Raw genomic sequence first — 24,092 nt, forward strand, 5'->3', positions numbered from 1 at the left:
CTAGAGCCTTATCAATTTCCTCTGTTTGGGTTTTTTTTGTGGTGGTGCTATTTCATAAGTTTAAAAACCATTAAGATGGTAGACCTAGCACTCAGCTACCAAAAAATGAGTGTTTAATTGTAACATTTAAATATCACAGAAATAGCGGGACAGTAATTAAACCCTTCCCTTTGGTCTCCTCTTATACCTGGTCATCCAGTGGTAACTCACAGAAACCTGGAATATATTTAGCCCATTCCACCAGCACCAAAAGTTGTTGCTTCATAGATTCACAGACATCACTAATACCAGCAATTTTCTTAACATTTATGTCAGTGCTAGCACCAGGACTGGCGACTGAGATCTGGCCATAGTGAGAGAAAAAAGTAACAATGTTAAATTACATATAACTGCATTTTCAATGGTTAACAGCATATTTAAGAAAAAAATCACATCAGTAATCATGCATACTCTTGAGAATTTCCTTGACCATATGGACAATTAGTCTGCACATAAATCTTTCATTTCTCATTACTACCAGTGTGTATTACGGTATGTTAAAAATTACACTATTTATATCATGATACAAGATCTCCTCATTCTGAAATACTATTTTTAATATACCCAAGCCCTGATAATTTGTAGGGGTGAGGTGGGGGTTTTTAATCCTTTACAATGGTTGACATTTACCTCATTTCAGAAAGAAAAAAGAGCTCATAGGGGCATGCAGTAACATTAAGGGCAAAGGAAGAAAGAGTTAAGGGGGTAGCATGCTCTTCTAGTGAAAAGATAAGTATCATTAACTTTAGAAGGTAAAACAGGGGGTTTTAGTGCCTGGAGGAGAATGGTTTGTAATGATGAAGCGGCAGTATAGGCGGAGGCCTGAGACATTTCAGAGCAAATGTAAAGGATATGAGTGTGCATTAGACCACCTGCAGTGAACAGTGTTCTGTGAAATAAGAAGAGAGCAATATCTTTCTGGGTCTGAAGCTAGGGTACTTTCATGTAATCACTGAGCCAAAACCTGAAATTCTTAATGACTTTTCAAAGAAAGGAACAAAATCAGGGTTGCTTTTAAGCTAGGCAGGAAAGACAGCTTAAGATAAAACCAAGCCTGAGAAGAGAAGATGAGTTTATAGTTGCTATCATATCAAGGAAGAAGAAGAAGATGAAGACAAAAAAGGAAAAAGAAAAAGGAAAAGGAAAAGAGAAAAAGAAAGAGAAAAAGATCCCAGCACAACAAAACCCCACCACTGTACAAGGCATATGAAACTGATTTTCACCTTATGTTTTACAGAAAGCAGGAAATTCTGTAGTGTGATTATCTCCTTCTCCACCCCACCCCCCAAAAAATATTTGTTTGGTCTTCTAATGCTGTGTACCTACACATTTCAGGATGGTGGATGCTATTTAGGTTGACTCCTACCAGATCCCCTTCATTCCCAGATCCATCTTAAATCCCCCAGTGGGATCTGTGGTGAAATCCCATTATCCTTGGGTGGTCAAAAGGAGTTGCACTTCTGAACTAAAGCTCAGTGCTTCCTTCATAATTCAGTAGTCTAAAACACTGGAAACAGCTTAGATATTAATGGCAGTTAACCAGCTGAACATTAGTTCTCAGGGAAATACAACAGCTAGGCAGGTGAAAAAATCCTCTGATACATAATTCAAAGGCTATCATGTAGGGAAAAGGTTAGCGGTATTGTCTTTTTGTAGACAGAGCATTTGTGAAATCCCTGCTGTAATCATGAGTCCATTTCTGGCATCTGTTCTACAAAAACAAAGTTGAAAATAGTGGATAACATTCAGGTGAGAGCTACCAGAATGATTCAGTCAAGAAAACATTCAGTGCAGAAACAGAGTAAATGAAATTAAACAGATTTCACATTTTCCAGAAGAGTAAGAGGAGTCTTGATCATGATTCAAAAGTGCCTACGCAGAGAGTTCTGATAGCAGGAGGCACTCTGATCTACCAGAAAAACAGACTACTATGTACCAACTAGAAGTTAATTCAGGAAGGTAAAGAACAGGTATATTGTTTAACTGTTAAGACTTACTGGCTCATGAACTTAATGCATTGTCCTTCCTTTAACATCTTTTAATCAGAGCTATGCATCCTTATAAATTACACCTTATAGGACAAACTATAGACTCTGTGCTGAAATTACTTGGTGAGCTTCTGCTGGGAATTCATGAGATTCATGCGGTATCACATCTGAAGGACATGGCCAATGATTAGTGACACTACCACCTCCTCCAAGTCTCTCGTCACGATTGAACTCATCTTACAAATCCATTCGATTAAGTGAAAAACAAGGACTTTAAAGACTTCACTTTTCCATCATGTTAATGTGACCTCTTGGTCTTTGAGGACAAGAGTGTATCTTCATATATGCTTGGCATACTGGGAACAATTACCCCCTACTACAACATACCCAGTAATAAGTAGAATAAATTTCTGTTTACACAAGGTGATGCTTTAGGCCTGGAATCTACCATCCAACAAGAACTTTGTGGCAGGAACAGCTGAAGATGTGATTCTGTTTAAGACAACTCTTATTCCTGAATTGCATATACCAGTTGGAAATGATTAAGGGAGTAACACACACACAAAAAAAAAGCACAATAAGCAAGTTCAAGGAATTACTAAGGAGGTAAAAATAGGTATAGGTATGAAAGGTAGGAAGGTCCATTATGTTCATCTAGTCTGCCCAGACATGCAATACATGCCAAAGACTATCACCCAGTAATTCCTGCATCAATTCTTTACAGACAGTTCCACCCTAAGAGCGATGCTGATAAAGGATGAGATTACAAAACATTTTGGGATGTATAAATCAGTCAGCATGAAATCATAAAGGTGGCAGTTAAATTCTAAGTTAGTAAGAGGTGCAAGAATGCAGAATCAATGACCATGATTTATCTGAGGTGCAGAAAAGGACTGGAGACTGTTCCATTCAGCAATTGATTGGATAGGAGAAAAAAAAAAAAGAAAATGAAGTTCAGATGAGACAAAGAAAATTTAAAAGCGAGATGTGAATAGAGTCTGTAGTTGGAACACTTCTGTTTGCCTTATTTATAATGTCTAAGGATATTAAAAATGGGATTTTCAAAAGAATGTAAGGAAATGAGTGTCCACACCCCTTTGAATGTAATGGCTTTGGACAATTTTTTTCCTTAATGTTTCATGGGAAAGCCAGCCTCAAGGATAGATAGATGCCACCAGCTGCCTGAGACAGAACTGATTTAAAAGCAGTAAGAACCATAAAGCTTTATTAAGAAAGGTGCCTAGGACATATTTTCCTGTACAAAGTGGAATTTTTTTATTGACTTTGCTTTAAGAATGTATTCTATCACTGATTCTTTCATTGGGAAGAGGAAACTGGGTGCATTTGGAAGTAGAAAAAAGTAATCTCAATAATTATGCTTAATACAATAAGAAACTGAAAAATATTTAACTTTAGAAAAATGGTGTTAAAGTAATCAAATAATGTTGTGGCAGATCTCAGTACCTGACGGGAGAGTGTCTCAGCTTGTGACAATGTGCTAATAGAGGGAATGTTGCAGCCATCAAAAGTGTTTCTTCTTGTGCTTATCCTGTCCCGTTCATTTTGTACAGCTGGAAAAGAATAATCATCTCGTTTATTGACTTGTAGACATCGCCACACAATATCATTTCAGAAGTTTACTATATAACTATAAGAATCAAAACGTATGATATTAAAAAAGACCTTGTGCTTTTAGCTCTAAGTAATGAGGAAAGATGACAATACATGTTTATGGTCTTTACCTGTATACTGTTTGCCTATAAAAACTACGTATAACTAATTAGATAGACAATGAATTATCAGCACTTTTGTGACTGGCTTTATTACAGTAAAATCTCTTTCTTCCTTTGAACTTGAACATACGCTGTCATTTTGTTATTTTAACCAATTTAATAAGTGAGGTTTTATGATGATGGTAGACATGGACATCTCCAGACTGCTGAACAGGTCAAGAGGTATACAGCACCACTTTACAGAATGCCTCAGTCAGAGGCAGTCTGACAGCCTTACTCCTGCTCTCCTGTGAGAAACCCTGACACAGGAATGAATTGTGAACTTAATCCACTAGCAGGATAATGTTGAAACTTAAATCTCATGTTCCTCCTCTGTGACATTGCACTCCTAGCCAGTTTACAGAACATAAACTAAGTTAATACAAAAAAAAAAATTAAAAAGGCACCAAAAAACTTTCAGGCCAGTAAGTTTTGTCTCATGGGGTCCAAAAATAGGCAGTTAAAAGTGCTTTGGGTAAGGAATCCTTAATTAGCGCATGCAAGGTTTATGAAGCAACAAGGATTACTTTTGAATTGAAGGAAGAAGAAGAAATAAAACTATCAATCAGATTTTTCTAAAACCTAGATCATGTCCAAGGTTAGACCAAGGAGAAAAGAAAAGAGGAAAAAAAAATAAGAATTGTGCTGATCAAAATCTTTTTATTGCACAAGGAATCTCATCAATTTTTAAGAGCAGCAGCTTTATTTCCAAAGATATGTTTGCTATTTTGTGGGAAACAATCTGCATTACTGAATTTAGGAGTAGTACCAAAGGCTTCAATAAAAAAAATAAAATATTCTATACACTGGATAGTTTTCAGGGTTTATCTGAGCAATGCACAAGTTTATTTGAGAGGTGTACTAACTTTTTGCCAAGGACGCTCACTGATGGGCCTTTTATTAAGGTCACAGTAAGAAATGTGCAGTGATAAACACAAAGTGCTAAATGTTCATGTACACAGGAAACAAAAAAATATAACCCTTTTTAAAAGAATGCAGAAAAAAAACTTTCACTGAATCTCCACAGTTTAAGTGCTACCCAAATAATTAAAATAAGGTCAGTGCCAATTAGAAAAATACTAAGGTATTCTGACAATCACTAATGAAAGTCACCGGTGGAGGGCTTTCAGAATCATAGCGAAATGCTTCAATTTTCTCCTGCATATGTACAATTTTGGATTATTAGACCAGATTGTCTGTCTTGCTAAAGCCTTTTCATCAGTTCAGGCTAAAACTGCCTTAAACAGAGACTCCATGAGGAAGGGGGAATATCTGTTTAAAGAGCTTATACCAGGGCCTTGGCCCTGAAGAAAAGAAAGTGATCTGCTAGAAACAAGCTGAGGAACTATCATACAGACTATGCTACACTTACGCTATGAGACATCCCCTGATGGTGTAGAGAGGTATATAACAACACACAAACAGTGAAATTTACAGTTCTGTGTTTTAAATTATTTTAGCACTGGGAAGACTTAAATAAACACGGCTCAGATGCAAAAGGAATATTTTATAGGTAGTGGGACCAAAGGAGGAAGAATGGTGTAAATTAGGTTAAAGATTTCAGCATGCTTCATGATGATGTCAGCTAGCCATACACCTGGCTGCATTAGCATGTTGAGGGGAGTTTTTGTCTCTGTTTTGGCTTCCCAGTACACAAAAAATGCTGGAACCCTGTGCAGTGTCCAGAAGAGGGCTATGGAGATGCAACCCACAACACAAGGTGAAGCAGAGCGAGGCATCTTTGTTCATGCGGAAATGAGAGAACCAAGGTGGAGGTGAAGGTTTTAATTTCTGTAGTTTACAGAAAATGGAGCCAGATTCTTCCAAGGTGCACAGGGAAAGGACAAGAGGCAACAGACACTACCCTCATTGCAGTGAGACACATTCCAATTAGCAATAAGGAAATAAACTCTTCCCAGTGAGGGTGGTCAAGCACTGGAAGAAGCTGCTGAGAGAGGCTGCGGAATCTGCCCTCTCAGGGACTGTATAAACTTGGCTGGACAGGGTCCCAAGCAACCTGACTGAACCTAGAAATTAGCCTGGCTTTAAACGGGGGCCTGGACTAGATACCTTCCAGATGTCACTTCAGAGCTAAACTATTCTTTAGTTCCAGGCTTTGAAAGACTGTGAAGCTCTGCTTTTTGTAAAACTTTTAAGGTTGCCGTGGACATGCAGGTCTTCCCTTTTCTTCATGTCAAATTGATAATATTTATACAATATGTTACTGATTTTAATGGCTCAAATTCCAAAAAGTTACACTGTGTTCAAGGAGAGCCACAAGATTCAACAAACCTACTTCATAACATACAGAGTGTAACACTGTTTCAAATATCCCCATCCAGCTGCAAGGAGAAAATCCATTTTACCTCATACCAAAACTTGATCACTAGCAAGGCAATACTATAGTATAGATATATGAGAGCATAAAGAAACAGTTTCCTTTATCTTAGGAAAGCTATGTATAGACTAAAAATATTAAAGCCTTGTTACAGTACAGGAGAACTGTGCCCGCAGGTTGCAGACTGGCCTTCAGGCAGGTACACCATGAGCCAAACAAAACAGGTAGCAAAGTTTGTGATAAACCATTTCTGAGTACTTATTTGAACCATATCAGGTATCTTTTGTCTCTACATCATTATTGCCAGTGAAGCAACAGTCCCAACAACCTGACACAAGAATCCTCTGATATTCCCACTGTCTTCCTTTCCCTATTGCTGTGCTCCTACGGTCATTGCTCCTTCCACGTTGACAGGAAGATCACAGAGACACCCATGTTTCTTCACATCTGACAGTGAGATGTGTAAGCAACAATCTTCCCATATTAAGCCCTAATGAGATTAGACATTTTTCTTAATTAATGTGGGCACTCCACTGACAGCTACCACTACTGTTGCCCCTACTACTTTTTCACTCAACTTCACACTCCTTCCTCTGGCTTAAATGCTTCAAATGTTTAAATTCACAGGAAGAAGCAGTAAATCGTCACTGTCATTAATTAGAAAGGGGAGAAATAAAATCCCAGATAGAGATTTTATTACACAAATTTGGCAAAAAATTAACCTAAAATCTCACAGTTTGAACTTTTCCAGGATATGGCTCAACACTTAGAAATTAATCAATTTTGACACTAGGATTAATGGATTAAACAATTGCAAATTCACTTTAAACCCATAGATTTGCTAATGCTCAAAGTGTTAAAGTGTTTACTGACCTGAAAACTAGATGACGCATATTTCACCTCAATAGAAAAGCATTTGTCCATCATGAAGGCATTATAGCAGATTTTCCATTGAATTATCCTGCTGGAGCTTTTTAGAGTTTTTATTATATTTTTAAAATAATTGAGATTATTTCTCTTTGCATATAAAATAAAATATCATTACCTTCTTTTTTCATTCCTGCTCGAAAACACTTTTTTAAACGACAATATCTGCATTGATTCCTTTTGTCCTTGTCAACAATACATTGCCGGTTAAATCTATCAGAGACAAGAAAAGATTAATGTATTAATTACATTAACATTAATTATATTATTATCACATATTATTATTATTTTATAATTGCCATAATATACAGTATATTATATATAATCATATATAATTATATAATAAACTATAATAATGTTTAAATATATAAAACCATAATAATGTTATTAATATTATTATATAGTAAGAATATTAATGATAGTATTAATACATTAATAAAGAGCACCCTGATTACAAAGAAGAAAACCAACCAGTACGGCCTGTCAGAATAACATCTATAACCACAGACTTTCTTCTTTTGTTTTGTTTTGTTTTTTTTTTAATTAATCAGTCTTGAGAAGTGTTTCATACCTTCTTCATTTGCAGGAATATATATGTGTGTGTAGACACATATATATGCATTGGAATGGGCAAGTGTTGAAAAATTTGAGTTTTGCACATCATTTACACCTTAGTTTATTTATGAGAAATGTCAGTAACTGGCTGCATCAAATGGCAGTGGGAGGAAAAAAAAAAAAAGCTACAAAAAGGAAAAGAAAAGGAGAATCAAGAAAAATGCGAAGTTTGACTGTCATGGAGCAGCCCTTAGCTGCACAACCAGTACTCTCGGCTGGCAAAATTTTACTCCTTCCAGGAGATACCAATGAACAAGCTACATGTTGTATCATCACAGGTTACAATTTAAACAGCAAATGGGAGGAAGATTTTCTAACACAATGAAATGAAGACATGAGGAAACATACTGAGTGTGACACTGCAAGAAGGTTCACCCAAGCTCTCATGAACATCTACAGGTATGCCTAAGGGGGATGCACGTGAGCAATCCCCCATTCTCCCTGTTTCCTTCTGCCTTTTTGTTGTGTATGTGTTTGTTAGATAAACAGATCTATGTTTTGCAGAGCTCTTCCTGAAATTACTTTTATCAGCTCTTGTCACACCACTTTAGAGGTATGTCTACGCTGTATCACTGTGGTATGTCTATAAGGGAGAGATTTCCCTAGAGTATTAAGCAACCAAGGAATAGTGTAGCAAACATTTCCGGTAACAAGACATTCTTACATGAAGTTTTCTCCTTTAGTGATTTGTCTAAACTCACAGAGGTTTGCCTATATTCTGTGCACAGCTTAATACTGACATTTTATGAAATTGTGCATGCACAGAGCAATTCTTCAGACATGGTGCACACACCTGCAGTGTGATAATTTGGACAGCCAGACACCCGGAAATTAACAGATTGCCATTCAGACTGACGGGGGGGAAATGGTCACTCAAAAGAGCAGGGTCTCATGCAAAGTGGGAAGATGTGCAGATGTGCTTGTACAGCCCTTAAAACAAGACTCATAAATCTTAAGTCTTTCTATTCAAAAACTGCTTTCATAAGAAAAATTATGAAAATATTTTTTAGAAAACAGTTAAGAATTTCACAGTACCAGTGAAAATGTAAGAATTTTTCCTTTCTCCCCCTCCCCCAGGAGATTACTTCTGTGATCATAAAGAAAAGAGTGAAACAGCTCCTGAGTGATGTAATGATATCAACAATATCAAGAGACATCTGGAGTGTGGTATCTGGAATATTTAATATCAAGTAGTCTTGAATAAAAGACATTTTTTCCAGTCAGAAGAGTACACCATGAACCAAATGCTCATCAATAATGCTGGTCAGAATTCCTTAAGAAAAATCTGAAAATACCCTGGCATAGTTCTGAAAAGTCTGAAAAGGTATGAATGTCATTTTTGCTTAAATTCATTAATTTAGTGCCTCTAGACAAACTTTTGAAATACCTGCATGTATAGACATGATTTTTCCGTATACTGCGTCTAAAGAATCCCTTGCATCCATCACAGCTGGAAGCACCATAATGTTTTCCAGTCGCTCGGTCTCCACATATTGCACAGAGACTACTGACCCCGTTGTCAGCAGCACTCATGTTGACAGCTTCTCCTGAACTGTCTGAGGAGAAGCAAGAACAACATACATAGTTATGGATAACAGATTCAACAACCATCCCATGAGCAATTTGAAATTAAATGAAGGTTTTTTTCTGGCCTTTTCTCTTTTAATTGCCATTTTTGATTTATATAGCATGGCATACCTGATTCCATCTGGTTTTTATTCAGATGAACACCTTCAAAGTTACAAAGATGTTAACAGAATTTGAGAGGTTCACAAGAATAAGTAATTTTGTTCTAAACTCAACTGAAAGGGGCTAAAAATCAAAGTGTAATTCTGCACATATAATTACGTATTCATTCTTACTAACATGAAGAGGAACTTCGGCACAAAGCAATGTTGCCTAGTTAGCTGACAAAGATCTCATAGGAGCTGGCAGTAACTGGCAACTATCATACAAAGGTACGTGACATTAAACAAAACAAAAAGATAAGACAGTTTCTGCACAATACTTAATAATAAAAAGAAAAAAAACAGCCACCATTCTAAGAGGACTGCCTAAGTGTTATTTCCTTGAGCAGATTTTCTAAAGGAACATTGGTGCAGGCTTTACTTGCACAAGAGAATATTAGCTACGTGATTAACAATTAATCATTCAATATGGTAAACAATACCGAAGAAATTCAACCGAAATCAAACCAGACATATTTATTCTTGTTTGAGTCACAATGTTTAACAGATGTGTTCAAAGAAATAATTGCAAGATAGCTTTTTCTGTTACGCTTCCAGTCTTACAAAAGGAAAGCTGTTTGCAATATGCCCAAAATATATGCAGTTGTTCAGTCAGGGAGAGGAAAGAGTGACACATTAATTAGTTATTCAAACACCCAATCAAAAGTCAAGTACATGAGTTCATGAACAGTGGACAGGTAAAAAAGTAAAAACGTTCATATTGATACATATTATTATTCATATTGTACTAGATCCATCTGAAATGTATTACACAACTATATTATAAAATTTGCATTGTGTCCCAAAGAGCTTACAATTTAAACAGTTTTTTAGACAGAGAGAAGAAGCAACATTTTTTCTGTTTTAGAAACATAATTAATTTAAAATTGATTAAATAAAATTGAAATTTTAAAGCTAAGGATTCAGTTCTGTAGTTTGTCATGATTGCAAAATTATTTTTTAAAATGGGTTACAGAATTACTTTAGCCAGAAAAATTTAAAACCTTTCTTCTGGATTTTTGCAATTTTTTGTCATAATGATACAGCAGAATAATTAAAAATACAGTATTTAAATTTAATGATGAAATATTTTATAGCAATAAATGTTGCATCTATATATAAGGATATTTTTTCTTTTGTGTTACTCTGAAAGAAAATGTCTGGGAAATTGACCTGATTTTGCAAATTTCTTTGATTTCAACAGAACTGCATAATCTGCCTGCATTCTCTTAATGTTTCTAATTCATTTAGACAGCTACAAAAGACACATAGGGAAGTTCATAAAAGGCAACTTTCCATTCCAGGCTAGCACTGTAGCTACAAGGCAATGATTTTATAAATTCTCTATGAAAATACTCAGGCTGAACTCAAAGCAAACTTTAAACAGAAAAAGGCTACTCCTAAAACTTCAAAATTACCAAACTAATCACTTAGAGTAAATAATTTAACTAGGTCTATCACCAACACATAATGCAACACAGCATAACCTTCCTAACCTGCCTTCCCATTTTATGTAACATTAACAGACCTGAAAGGGTGCTATTCAGCAAAAAACAACTAACCAATGAAAAGACACATATTACAACAAATAGTAGAGAAATCATCTAGAAGTTATAGAATCATTGTTGGTAGCTTCCAAACCACTTAGGGCATAAGGGTCTGTTTCTTCTTTCTAAATCAATAACCAAATCCACCTTTCTGTTTCCTAAGCTTGCTGTAAAGTAACATCATAATTCAGATAAAACGTCAAGACCAACAACTTAGGTTCTATATGGCAGGAATATGTGGAAAGGCAGGTGCTAAGTATTTTTCCTGCAAATCACTAAATATTTGTCCTGCCTTCTAAAAATACATATTACAATATATCTATGAATTATATTTTTGATACACTAATCCAGGTTCTAAGTATATTAGAAGATTTGGAAAGCCATTTTAGAGTAGTTTAATTTGCCTGATGTTTTTCTTCACTTTCATTGACTGATATTTCCTTTTAGCTGATCAGTCAGTACTCAATGATGGCAGAAGGAAATGGTGTGCTTCCTGTTTCAAGCATAACTTATTGATATGATTTCTCAAAAATTTATTCCATTAAAAATTCCACCTAAAGTTAAAGTGTTACATTAGTCAAACACAAGTATTTTTTCTCAGCTGAACATTAGCCTCTAGAAAGCCAATGTGATTTTTTTAAAAAAAATCATTCTAGTTCATATATACACATACCTAGAAAGTTTAGATTAACATTTAAATAAATAAAATTACTCCAACAGTTAGAAACTAGGCATCAAGAAACAAAAGCTATTTTTTGTTCACAAGCCTCTGGATAATTTTATCCTGTCCTTCTGAATGTTATTATACAAAATATACTTTCATGTCCAAACTGTCAATACTAGTTATTCATTTGTCTTACAGTAAATAAAACAACTGCTGAATACACCATTTTCTTCCTTTGATTAACTGACTGGTGACAGTACAGTTCAGTTAGTTTATTACACATAACCTCTCTTTTATTTTCCTTAATGTTAAAGAATTATAATGTTATTAACTTAGAGCTAGTGATGAAGTGTAAAATAGCAGATTTGCAGTTTGAAAACAACCCCCAAATGCTCCATTAATAAAACAGTTAGCTAACACCTTATAACATTACTAAACTTCACTTTTTCTGTTAGCTGGCTTCATTTTGCATCACAGAGCAAAACTCACCGTTGCCATTATACAGAATCTGCATCGTTTCAAACTCTAGTGCCGTATACGTCGGGTCTAAAACTTCACTGTAGTTTGCCATTTCCATGTCTAGTATTGGTTCCGAGAGCCTCATCGTTGAATGCAAAACCAGTGAAAAAGCTGCTCAAATGTACAACCTTCCCATTCTGTTTCACAGTGATTGATAAACCAAAGTTAACTATAACTGCGGCACTTACGTGCTACAATGGGAGGAGCTGGAAAACTGCTTCTGCATGCTATATTCTACCTGGTGTTTTTTTTCTTTTATGATACAGTGCAACCCTTCTGATAATCTTGGAATGCTTTATGGAATAAACTTATCAGGAGTTGTACTGGTTCCAGTTCTTAAGTAAACCCAAGGACGTGCAGGAAGCTTCCTACCTCCTATGCTCTGCTACACACTTTGCTGTCAATGGGTATAAATGGTCCTAAACAAACCATTCTGGTTGTTCTATGCAAAAAGATCATAGGTTCATATGCCATTTTGCTTTCTCTCTTCAGAACAATAAGGAAGTGTGATACAATTATGGACTATCATCATGCCCAAAACATCCATCATCATCTTTTAATAGGCAGCTGCAAAACCTCCCCTTTTTATAACCGTTAGTGTTCTTGTAACAGCAGCAATGGCTGTGCAGGCATGCTCAACCAAGGCCTCAAGCAACGCAGGCTCTGCAGCAAGGCCACGTTATAGATTTCCCCCATCACACACCATGCTGCTGCGACGGCTCTAGTCAGTGGACCTTGCACACTCCCAGAAGGTGGCTTCCTGCCCTAAACTTTCTTCATACAAGATGTGATGGCAGCATGCTGTTTTCAAGCACCACTCAGATGTGCAAATAAAAAAAAAATGTATCATTCACCTTCTCTGAAAAGTAGAATCTCTGCGCAGGTCCACTGCTCAGGAGTTGGTACACATGGCATGTCCAAACCCAGTTACAAACCCTCCTGTAAAGCTGCTTGAATCTGTGCAAAAGATAGCTGAATTTCACTTGCTAATCAGGTGCTTTTAGATGTTAGATAGCAAAATTTCAGATGTTATTACTTCTCAATAAATTCTTTACAGAAAACTACCTTTTACACTGCTGAACAGTAGTTACATTAAAGATTACATATATAGGAAAACTGCCCAGTTTATGTTTAATTAACAAGAGCCAATAGCTGTATATACATCACACAAATGCTTATTTGAATGGGAAGAGAAGAGTGCCTGTAGTTGCTGTTCAGGAAGAGTAGCTGAAAAACGGCACCATAAAATAACTCTTTAGGTTTTGGTGTTTGTTTTTTTTTTTTTTTTTTTTTTTTTTTAAAAAAAAAAAAAAAAGCAAGCAATTGCCAGACAAGCTACCTACAAAGAAGGAAAATTTACAGGAAAATACCTAGAAAAAAATCTTTCAAAATTCATCCTTCTAATTTCCAAGTCCCCAGGGTTACCTGAGAGGTGCAAATCATCCTGTCTCCTGACGGACACACAGATGCAGTCTCAGGCCAGTTCTCCTGACTCTGGTGGATCCCAGTGACATAATTATGACAACAGGATTCTCATGTAAGTCACAGAACTATCCCCAAACTGAAGACCGTTTACAATCGCGTTACTGCTTGCACAAATTCTCCACAGATTTTGGAGGGTCTCCACAGGGGCTGTCCTTTTCAACCTACTGCTATTCCTTTTCCTTTAAACCACTCGTCCATTATTATATTCAATGAGATACCAAAAAACTGCAAAAGTTGCTACTTAAAAAAGGGCAAACGTATAATGTTCAGCCTTCATATGAATAGTATGTTATTAATGACAAATGTAACTATGAATACTTACTATACACTACAAAAGATGTATGGAAATTTTATAACATATTTAAGTTTATGAGTGAAATGTTAAAATATTTCATGCCTGCAATCATGGAAGAAATTATCCTCAGAAAGTATCATTTCACAGTACTGGAAGTGTACAAAGTTTCACTGTCTTTAACCATAGCTAATATTTTTTTTCTTAAAGAACCACACTAAATAAAGAGTGATGAAAAGCTATTTGAAGACAGCCCATATTTGGTTAGGAAATCACAGTAGTTTCATCATCAGATGGAATAATTTTATACCACTGATGGCTCAGTTTGAGAAGTTACTTCAGTAGCAGAATTTGTTGTATTTGCTACAATATTTTTTTGTATTTGTATAGTAGTTGTTACAAAACTAGTTACTAGTTACATAACAATGATACTTAATATACAAACGGTTACATTTTAACTAGAATTATCTTTTGAACCTTAGTGCCTATGTTTCGATAAGATTTTCTATAAATAATCTCTGGCTTTCTCATACCAAAATTGTATGCTGCACAAATACAAACATATCTAAGGCTATCTGAGTTTTATTTCAAAAATTCTGGCATATGAGTAAATTTAAAATACGAGAATGAATGTAAGATGGAAGATATCATGTATGACATGATCAAATCCTGTTATTCCATCTGCTGTTAGCAGAACTTCTTTAGCACTGCCAAAACAGGCCCCTCAGTGACTACTAAAGAGAGGGAATGAATTGACCCTTCATACATCTGTCATATGAAAACTCATTTCAATTGATTTTTTAATATGGAAAAGTGTATACTATAGGAAAGATGTTCTTTATACTATTTTTTTCATGTTTTGCTAAGGAAACTTCTTACAGTCAAGTGTTATATTCCTAAAAAGCTGCTTTCAGGGGGATTTATAGCATCATGAAGTAAAATTATACTAAATGACTACTGTAAAATACTAATACGTTGTCTTTCTGCCTTAGGTGGATCAGAATGCATTTCTGGAATTAAGAGCAGTTGAGGGAAGAAGCCAATGATGGTCAGCTTTTGGTTGTATGTCAGTCCAAGATTTATAATATTCACTAGTATTCAGATCCCCACAAAGCAAATATTTTTTCATATTGAACACCTGCATGGTTTTTCAAATTCTGAACAACCTTCCAGCTTGTAGTATGAGAGATTCTTTCAAATTCTAAGTCATCTACTACTGACAGCCAAGAAATATTAGTGTTAGGTAAACAGGAGTTTTTAAATTGTATAATTAGTCAAACTGCAAAACACTCCTTTGAGACATGATACTTTAAACTTGAGTGAGAAATGATTTTTCAAAATAAATTTTGCAGTAATTGTGAAAAAAGAGAAAGCTACACAGTAATGGTTTTTTTCATGTTGTTTTGTTCAGTTTTTTCTTTAAATCTGATGACCTCACAATCACATACAGAAAGCATTCCTATCTTATCTCTAAGACTATTAACTCTGTTAATTGTACAGCTCTCCACATTAAATGTAATCATTCTTTCTGATTGTGGCATAAAATAGAACACAAGCTAATGAAATCAAGGTTATTTCCATAAAAGTCTTCCTGAAAATAAAAACAAATCTCAAATTATTATTGCTACTGAAAACAGTTTTGGTTTGGGTTTTGGTTTTTAGCTTTTGGGGGGTGAGGTGGTGGCATTTGTTTTCGTATTTTATAAGCAGCAATATGTTCTTTTATCATTCCAGCTTAACAAGAAACATGGGTCCCCAGAAGAAAGCCTTCATTTAAAGGTTGTTTTTGGGGTTTTTTTTTCTTATTTCCTATGTCTTGTGAGCAAGGAACACATCCTCACAGTATTTCTTGTTTTGCAGGTACAGTGTGTTGTGGTGGACATAGATGGGAGGCATCCTATTTTTGTCAGTAAGCTGGCATATTTATCCAGTATGCTGATAAAACACACATTTTGATATGTCTCCCCTCCCATTTGCTGGCACACACACTGCAAGATATACATGGAGTCTGTACTAACCAACCCTAATGAAACCATTCGATCTGAGCCAGAACATCTCCTTACTACTGTAAAAACAAAGATCTCCAAGTGACAGTTTACATGCCAAAAGCTTACTACCTGGGAAGCAGGACACAAGTTTGTGCACACCAGTGGGGAATCTCATTTTTGGCTGAAAAAAACCCCACACATCCATGTAATACCAGAAAGTGTGTCCCCCTCCTGTAACACCTTCAGTGCCAGGGAGAACAATGCCAGTCACTGCCACATCAGCTCTGCTGCCACTCACCCCCAAGTATTTCACAAATGGTCCATGAGTAAGGACTGAGTAATTTTAAAGGATTTTTCAGAACAATTTGTGAATCATGACAGTAAATGCACAGCACAACTGCTTCCAGTAAGATGATCAAAGGCACCATCTCATATGCACTTCTCAAACTCTGCATCAACTATCAGCTTTACTGAGTAAATTTATGGCACTTAGATGCTTTTGTGCTTTTTCACTTTGCATCTTCCTTTTGACTTTATGCCCAAAAATATAGCGGTTAAATAAAACACTAGGAAAGCAAAGCCAGTACCAGAATTGAATAACAGGTTTTCACGCCACGCTTATTAGGAAATGTGGCAACATTATCTGCAATAAATCATGCCCAGGGAAATGTAAGTAAAAATCTTTGAGGGAAATCTAGGTTAAGCCTCTTTCCATTACACACATTTTTGACACTTAGACCACCCCAGGCATTCTATAAAAATGAGATTCTTGCACATACTGAATCTGCCTCTTTTTTTATTTGAATTAGTGATTCATTATGTTGTGCTCCACCATATCATACGGCAAAAATACACAGCTTTCTAATAAGTTATGTTGAGGGTTGTTTTTTCTTTTTCTTTTTTTCATTTTGGTGTAACAGGGAACAGACCATTATTGCAAAATCTGAATTATCTTTATTTTTATGCTTTTGGCTTCATAAAGAATCTGACTTTTGGAACACCCAGCTACAACTTCAACAGCCATAAATATGAACAAACACAGAAAACAAAGAACATGAATGGCTTCTGACTTGTCAAACACTATGGACCCACCCTATTTAGCACATTTTTCAAGCTGGAAATAATCCCAAAATAGTTATAAGGATGCCAATGAGTAGTCTACATAGAGTTTCCAAGCTGGCTAAGAGATTTAATACTCTAAATTCTATGAAGTGCAATTTACAATTTTAATCTCGCATCCACTACTGTCTTTGCCCTGTCTGTACTTGAGGGGAAATATCAAAGGATTATGAAAGCTCTAAAATATTTTGAGCCTGAAAAACAGTTGCTGCAGGATAATTCTCAAGATAATTTACACTGGCTGAGGGTATAGCCCACTTTCAGATCTTCCCTCCCTATTCTAAATATCATTCTCTGCAGCTTATTCTAAAAGGATAAATGATTTATTCACTTTATATACCACACTGTCATTGAAGGGATATGGTACTAGCTACTAGCAACAGTAATATAACAGTGTCATATGCAAAGGGAAGATGTTACGTCCACTACTTAGGGTCAAGGTAAACAAAACTATCTGGTTTATCTGATTTTATTTATCACTTACACATGCGAACATACATCAGTGAGCGCCTTGGGTAGCATCTCACAAAGTAGAAGACACATCCCAGTTCGCAAACCCTTAGTTGTGCTCTCTCTTCAACAGAAAGGTGTGTCTGGAGGATGATTTTCATATTGAGTTCACCTAAAATCTGCGCAGATCAAAATTATTAAGGTAATATCTTCTGCATTTTCCAGATGTCCTGTGCTTTCTGTCAATGGTTTACTGAAGCCAGTGCTCTGTCTGCGTGTGGTGGTCCTGCAGCTGTGCTCTCCAGCCCTTAATTACCTACCAGACTCAGGAAGATTTTTGCTATTGTTATTATTTCACTTTTTTATTATTCTCGTGTTGCAGTGAATTTCTTCAAGTAAGGAGAGTCGGATTACACCTATAACAACTGTATGTCAGCAGCTAATAATTTAAAAACTTTCTTCTGAGATTTCTCAGCCTTCAACTTGGCACAGGACAGCCTTTCAGCAAATAATACCGTTGTAGGTAGTAGTAAAAGTAGTAGGAAACAGTCCAGGAAAAAACACCTTATAGCCAAGGGGTCATACAGGGACCATTGCGTGTAGGCCACCGTGAATCGTCAACAGGTAGCTGAGGAGAGCAGTCTGTCCAGGTGAGGAAAGAGTCAAGGCCGTGGCGGTGCCTGCTGAAGAAGCACATTTCTAAAGGAAGATTTAGAGGGATAGCTAATGATGAAGTGGAGCCCTGGTGACAGTCAGTCAAAAAGAAGGCAGGGGGGTGACCTTGCTGTCTACAGCTTCCTGAGGAGTGGAAGTGGAGAGAAAGGGAGGTGCTTGATCTCCCTGGTATCCAGTGATAGGGCGCATGGTAATGGTTCAAATCTGCATCAGGGTAGATTTAGACTGGAAGTTAGGAAGAACTTCTTCTCCAAGAGGGCAGTCAAACACTGGAACAGGCTTTCTAGGGAGGTGGTCAATGCTCCAAGCCTGTCAGTGTTTAAAAGGCATGTGGACAATGCCCTTAAAAACAGGCTTTAACTTGGTCAGCCTGAACTGGTCGGGCAGTTGAACTAGATGATCACTGTAGGTCCCTTCCAAGTGAAATATCCTGTTCTATGCTATTCTATTGTACTCTGTTCTATTTTAGCCTATTCAGTCAGAACATTGTATGCCAAGTACAGGGGTTAGGAGGTAAAAACTGAGGATGCAGAGTAGTTATATTCCTTTATCTACCTGTTACAGGAGGCTATCCACAGTAGACTGCAACATATGTAGGTATCAAATGTTATGCAGATTTAAAATCTTGGTTTATATATATACATATGTATATGTGTACGTATGTGTATATGATGTATATTTGTACACGTAGGAATGTATTTTCAGTGTTATTGTGACAGCTAGATTTGCCTCCTGAATTATTATTGAGTATGCCTACAAAAAATGGATTTGTCCCTCCTACATACTGGACCCCAGTAATTCTCGACATTGTATTGTCCATGTGCAGATTCTCTCCAAAAACTAGTAGTAAATCTTTATTTTGCCACTTCAATCCATTCATGTGCTTGCTTTGTGCCCACATTAACAGTAAATTTGCTAACCCTATCTGGGGTTAGCAGGCACTATTAGAAAATTGTGCATTTTCATGGGGAGGAAGGATAAAAAATAGGATACTTTTGCTTCTTTACATAGCAACAGATAACGTTTACTCTTAGGTATACTATTTGCTATTAAGTAGACTTTAGTATTTAAGATTTCTATTTTAACTTAATATTCTTTAGTTCATTTTATTTCTGAAAACTCAAAATAGTCATGAAGTGTTGCCAGTTTAGAGGGCTTAAAGATTTTTGTAGCATAGATTTTTGTGGTGAGATTTGCTGAGGTACAGTTAAATGGCTGGAGTCTCTTGTTAATTATTTGCTTAAATCAGGTAACTTATTATTTTCTGGTACAGAAAAATTAATCAGACACTTGTCCTGGACAGCAGAATGAAATGGGAGGAAAAGAGGAAAGAGTTCAGGAGTAAGATAAAACCAAACTATCGTGATATTGATAAGCAAGACTAAACACTCTGGTTCAATCATCCTCAGGTGTTTAGTAATTTCTTAATAAGCCTCCTTGGCAGGTTTTTATGCCAGCTTCCTTCTAAAAAATGTTTTATATAGCCAGTTAGATAAATTTTACTTACAATTTATCTACATTTATCTTGAGAAATACCATCTAATAAGATATTTTTTTTCCACATATGAACAGCCTTGCCTTTGTCATACACAATAAAAAGAGTCCAAAAAAAGGTTAACCAGTATGAAGGCAAGTTTTGTTTGGGTTTTTTTTCAGCTTGCCTACAATTTTCTTTTCTGTGTGAATTAATCACAGCAAGTCTTCTAATTGCTATAGCCTATCCTCTGCTGAATTAGTTATGTATTCTACATAATGCTTCAAAACAAACTCAGTACACTTCTGCCCACGCTAGTGACTATATAACTCTTGGTTCTACGTAAAAGGCTACTTAAATACCTGAATAGTCAGGCAAGTCCCATTATATTCAGTTACTCTATCTAAAATTAAAATTTTTAACTAGCCTAAACTGACTCATCACATTCCTGCAGAAAGAACGTTGTGTCAACACACTTTGACTTAACTCTTCCAAGACACTAGCATGGTTATGCTTAGCTTGACAACTTCTTTCATTTTTATTTTTATGAAAATCAGTTAATGAGAAGTTCAGAGCATGTTGACTATGAGTTTAAACTGAATGTATGACAAAGGGACAGAAAATTCAAAATACTACCCAAATAAAGGAACAACACACAACCATAAAGGCATATATTCTGTTTCAATGGTATTCTGGATTAGCTCTTAAAACTATCGTGCATGTAAAATGCTCTGCTTTTCAAAGGCATACTTTTCCCTCTGAGAACAATAAGTTATGATGGGATTGAGTACTGCTGAAAATACAGCTTGTAAAGCATCTCAAGACCAACAATCCAAAGTTTCTAGAATCCTAAATTGGGCCAAGGAAACAATTACACTAGGTCATAAACAAAGATATTTCACATTAAAATTGTTACATTATTTTTCTTAAGAGAACAAAGTAATTAATGGTTTCAGCAAGAATGAAATAACAGCAGCATCTCCTTGAAAATACACACAACAGGGCTGTCCTAAGAATCAGGGCGGCCCTGGACACTTGATATCTTTATGGATAGAGGCATCCTCATTGTAAGCGCAGTAAATTCAGATCCCAGTGCACATAAAACAGAATCCTCTGGAGAATGAGTTTAAATCTATTTTTCCCTGTACACATACAGATCCACTCTGCAATTGGCCAGTGGTTATCTCTTAATTTTAACACATGCTAGGTGTGTGCCCAGGTAGGAATAAAACATTAACTACTGAGACTTCTAAGAAATACAGATATATCTACTCCCACAGATTTTTTAAGAGTGTTTTTAATAAGCTCAAAATCAGTAAAAGTCCCATTTAAAAGCTGATGATAAATATTAGAAAAATAAAGTGGGCTGCATGTCTTTAATTAAGAAAGCCAGAGCACTGATTAAGCTCAGCAGGGAAAAACTCACTGGCATGGAAACTGTGAGAGATATGGTCCTGCAAATTTGTGCTTAGTGTCTATCATAAAAGCAGGTAAGAGGAAACTTTGAGAAATGGTTATAGGTGCAGTTATGAGTAAAACCACAATGCAAATCATCAAGATGCAGTCTGAAAAGTTATATGTACCTGCAATAATGCAGGTTACATGATCTACCTTAAATATTATAGATAACAGTTGTGTCTGGGTGGGTTTTCTGGACATCAGTAATACTCATGTGGCCATATTCCTTGGGTTTAATGCATTGATGTAGGTAGGCTCCATCATTTTATCTGAGAAGTCTGCAGTCGGTTTCCCCATATCTGTGAGAGAAGGACAAACTATATTCCCCTTTTTAAGAAGAAAGAACTGAGGCAAAGGACAACTGAAAATAGTGTTTATGACACTTGAGTCCACGTGTCCACAATATAGTCACTTGCATGCAAACTGGATGTCTAACTGCCTTTGTATATAATCATCAGAAACAGGAACATCTAAACAAATCAATCAAACCTACCTTTAACAGTAGGTTGAACTGAATCACCTCTCAGAACACCCATTTCTTCCCACTGGTTGTCTAATCAAAGTGCTCACACAAATGCAACAGACACTTAGAGTTAGTTGAGGTGAATCCACACAAATGACTCCCCAAAATCTGAGAAGGCAGCTGAAGGTGGAAACCCTGGCTGGAGACCCACCTCCTGCACTATCCAACCGGGCACTTTCTCAAAACTGAAAGTATAGCATATAGCCCACCTGCTATGGGTTATGAATGCCAGAAAAAAAGCAAAACAAAACCCAAACAAAAACCACCCAAACAAAAATCCCCACCCAACCCTTTAATCACATTTTAAAACAAATTCAAAATATTGTTAAACTCCTCGTTCACATAATGAATGTTTGCTCCAAATTAAGATACGTTTCAGAGGGCCTGAGCTTCAGGAAGAAAGTCAGCCAACTTAACAACAATGGCCAAGTGTGCAAGCATACAATGATGGACACTATACCAAATGAGGATTAACAGAATCAGACCCAGGTATCTCTGCATTTGATAAAAATTGAGATACAAGCAATATAATCAAAAAATAAGCTAGGTGAAGAACATTCCTCACAATGGAAAGCAAGAAAGGAAATGTTAAGTTAGAATACCTAAATGTGGGACAACTGTCCTGCATGGTCTTGCCTACAGTCCCAGTTTGTGAATGTATACCCAAGATCCCAGTGACCAGAAGACAGGCTTCTATAATTTCCTTTGGAAGGTACACCAAGCACACAGCCTCTGAGGCCAACTGATACCTCCTCTGGCCTGGGGAACCAGAAATACAAGGTATGTGGAGGACACAGGTCTCTTTGACACTTTACTGGAACACTGTTCAGGTGCATCTCCTGGGGCCAAGACTGTGATGCATTTACCCTTACTTATCTTACATGTAGATATGGCTGCAGGAACAGTGTTCCACTCCAAGTTAAGCTGCCTCATCAAAGCTACACTCTATGCTGAAAAAAAGGAGAAATCACAACTACTCTGTTAAATTTATCTCAGGAGACACAGAAAAGCTGTTGCTCTCCAAGGTTTTGGTGATTTTTCAAAACAATGCAGTAAAGATACACATCTTTTAATCTGATTAAGGAGAAAAAGCAGCTGTAAACTGTACTCTGTACTGATTAAATGCCCTGACAATACCTAAAACTGATTCATCTTCCAGATAACATTGCTTTAATTAGACACGTGAGTGCTGACAGTCCCCTTTCGATTGGTAAGTTCTGTAAACACATCAACATTTAAAACACATTAGTATTTGAATACCCCTAGCTGATTTGTGAGAATGGCAGAAGCAACTTCCTGGGAAAACTTAAGTCTTTCAACTTCCAAAAAGAAGTAAAATCACAGTAGAAAAAAATGTCCTAATCAGAAAGAACTGCAGAACAAATTTCTTTAGGAATCAGGAAGGCTGAGTTGGTAGCAGTGGTGTGCGAGAAAACAATGACTTCACTTAGGTGATGAAAAGGTCACTTACTGGGTGTATCCTAACCATTTATGTTAAGGTTTTATTACAGATACAATAAATTAGTCATTTGAAAACTTCCAGAATCTGCAGGTGAGTGGAAAAAATAGGGGTAACAGGATTTTCTTTTTTAGGTAATGTAAGGTCTACAGTTGAAGGCACTGTTGTAGTAGACTTACACCAAGCAACAACACAATTGCTGCACTGAAGAGAATATCAGTGTTGGCTATTTGAAGTGGAAGTCCTGCTTGGTCTAATAAAGATGTGATTTCTTGCTAAAACTTGGCCTTGCCTGGGCATTTGAGTAAGTAAAACTAAAACACCGAAATTTCTTTGTTACACTTTTTTTGACATATAATAAATATTAGGGGTAGGAAACACAGCAAGTATTTTCTAATGGAAGACTGTGACTTGTCTCACTGAATCTGCACAGCATTCTTAGGGAAAAAAAAGGAAAACCCAAACCTACAGCAACAGGTTGCTGTTGTCTTGGAAGGAACAGTTAAAAAAACAACCCGAAATCCAACTACTCCTAGGAAATGTGGCAGAAGTAATTACTTAGGCACGCCAAAGTCTTCAGAATCACTGAATACTAAAAAGACATGAAGACACAGTCTTTGTTGTAAGCTGGTTTATTTTACATAAATGAAGTTGTATTTTTCATTTGTTAGGAGAGAAAAGCAAAGACTCAGAACTGAAACAGGACACTGGGTGCTTTGCTAATTTCCTGAAGAGAATTAAAATATTGAGCAGATTGTTGTGTTATATTGTTTTCCTGAAGAGACAGAAAAAAAGAAAAAAAAAAAGAAAAATAAGAAAAAGAATTTGAAAAAACAGTACTGCCTTGATGTTATTTCTTAAAGGGCTCTGAATATAAAATCCAATCAAGAAAGATGAGATACAGAAGTGAACTAAAAGGCTGGGTGTTTGTATGATTCCCAGTCATCAGTTTTAGGAGTCCAAAAGGAAGAACTATATGAAATACCACTATGGGCATGAGGAATCCTGAATACATTCTTAATCCTTAATTCCA

The 24,092-nt window shown here is 36.3% G+C and overlaps 1 protein-coding gene across 4 annotated transcripts in view; it reads right to left on the reverse strand.

Annotated features, from left to right (window-relative positions):
* The window catches only part of HNF4G (hepatocyte nuclear factor 4 gamma), a 61,047-nt gene that overhangs the window by 7,747 nt on the left and 29,208 nt on the right, over window positions 1-24,092 (reverse strand). For 2 of the 4 annotated variants that reach the window (XM_055705706.1, XM_055705707.1), the window contains exons 2-6: window positions 12,991-13,093; window positions 9,067-9,235; window positions 7,183-7,277; window positions 3,492-3,598; window positions 188-343 (exon numbers count right to left, since the gene is read on the reverse strand). In XM_055705706.1, coding sequence (XP_055561681.1) covers window positions 188-343; window positions 3,492-3,598; window positions 7,183-7,277; window positions 9,067-9,235; window positions 12,991-13,051 — 588 coding nt within the window. In that variant the 5' untranslated portion in view covers window positions 13,052-13,093. The remainder of the gene's footprint in view (window positions 1-187; window positions 344-3,491; window positions 3,599-7,182; window positions 7,278-9,066; window positions 9,236-12,990; window positions 13,094-24,092) is intronic. The other 2 variants (XM_055705708.1, XM_055705709.1) reach the window with 2 other exon arrangements.

The sequence above is a fragment of the Falco cherrug genome, chromosome 3 (assembly GCF_023634085.1).
Source record: "Falco cherrug isolate bFalChe1 chromosome 3, bFalChe1.pri, whole genome shotgun sequence".
Taxonomy (NCBI): Eukaryota; Metazoa; Chordata; class Aves; order Falconiformes; family Falconidae; genus Falco; species Falco cherrug.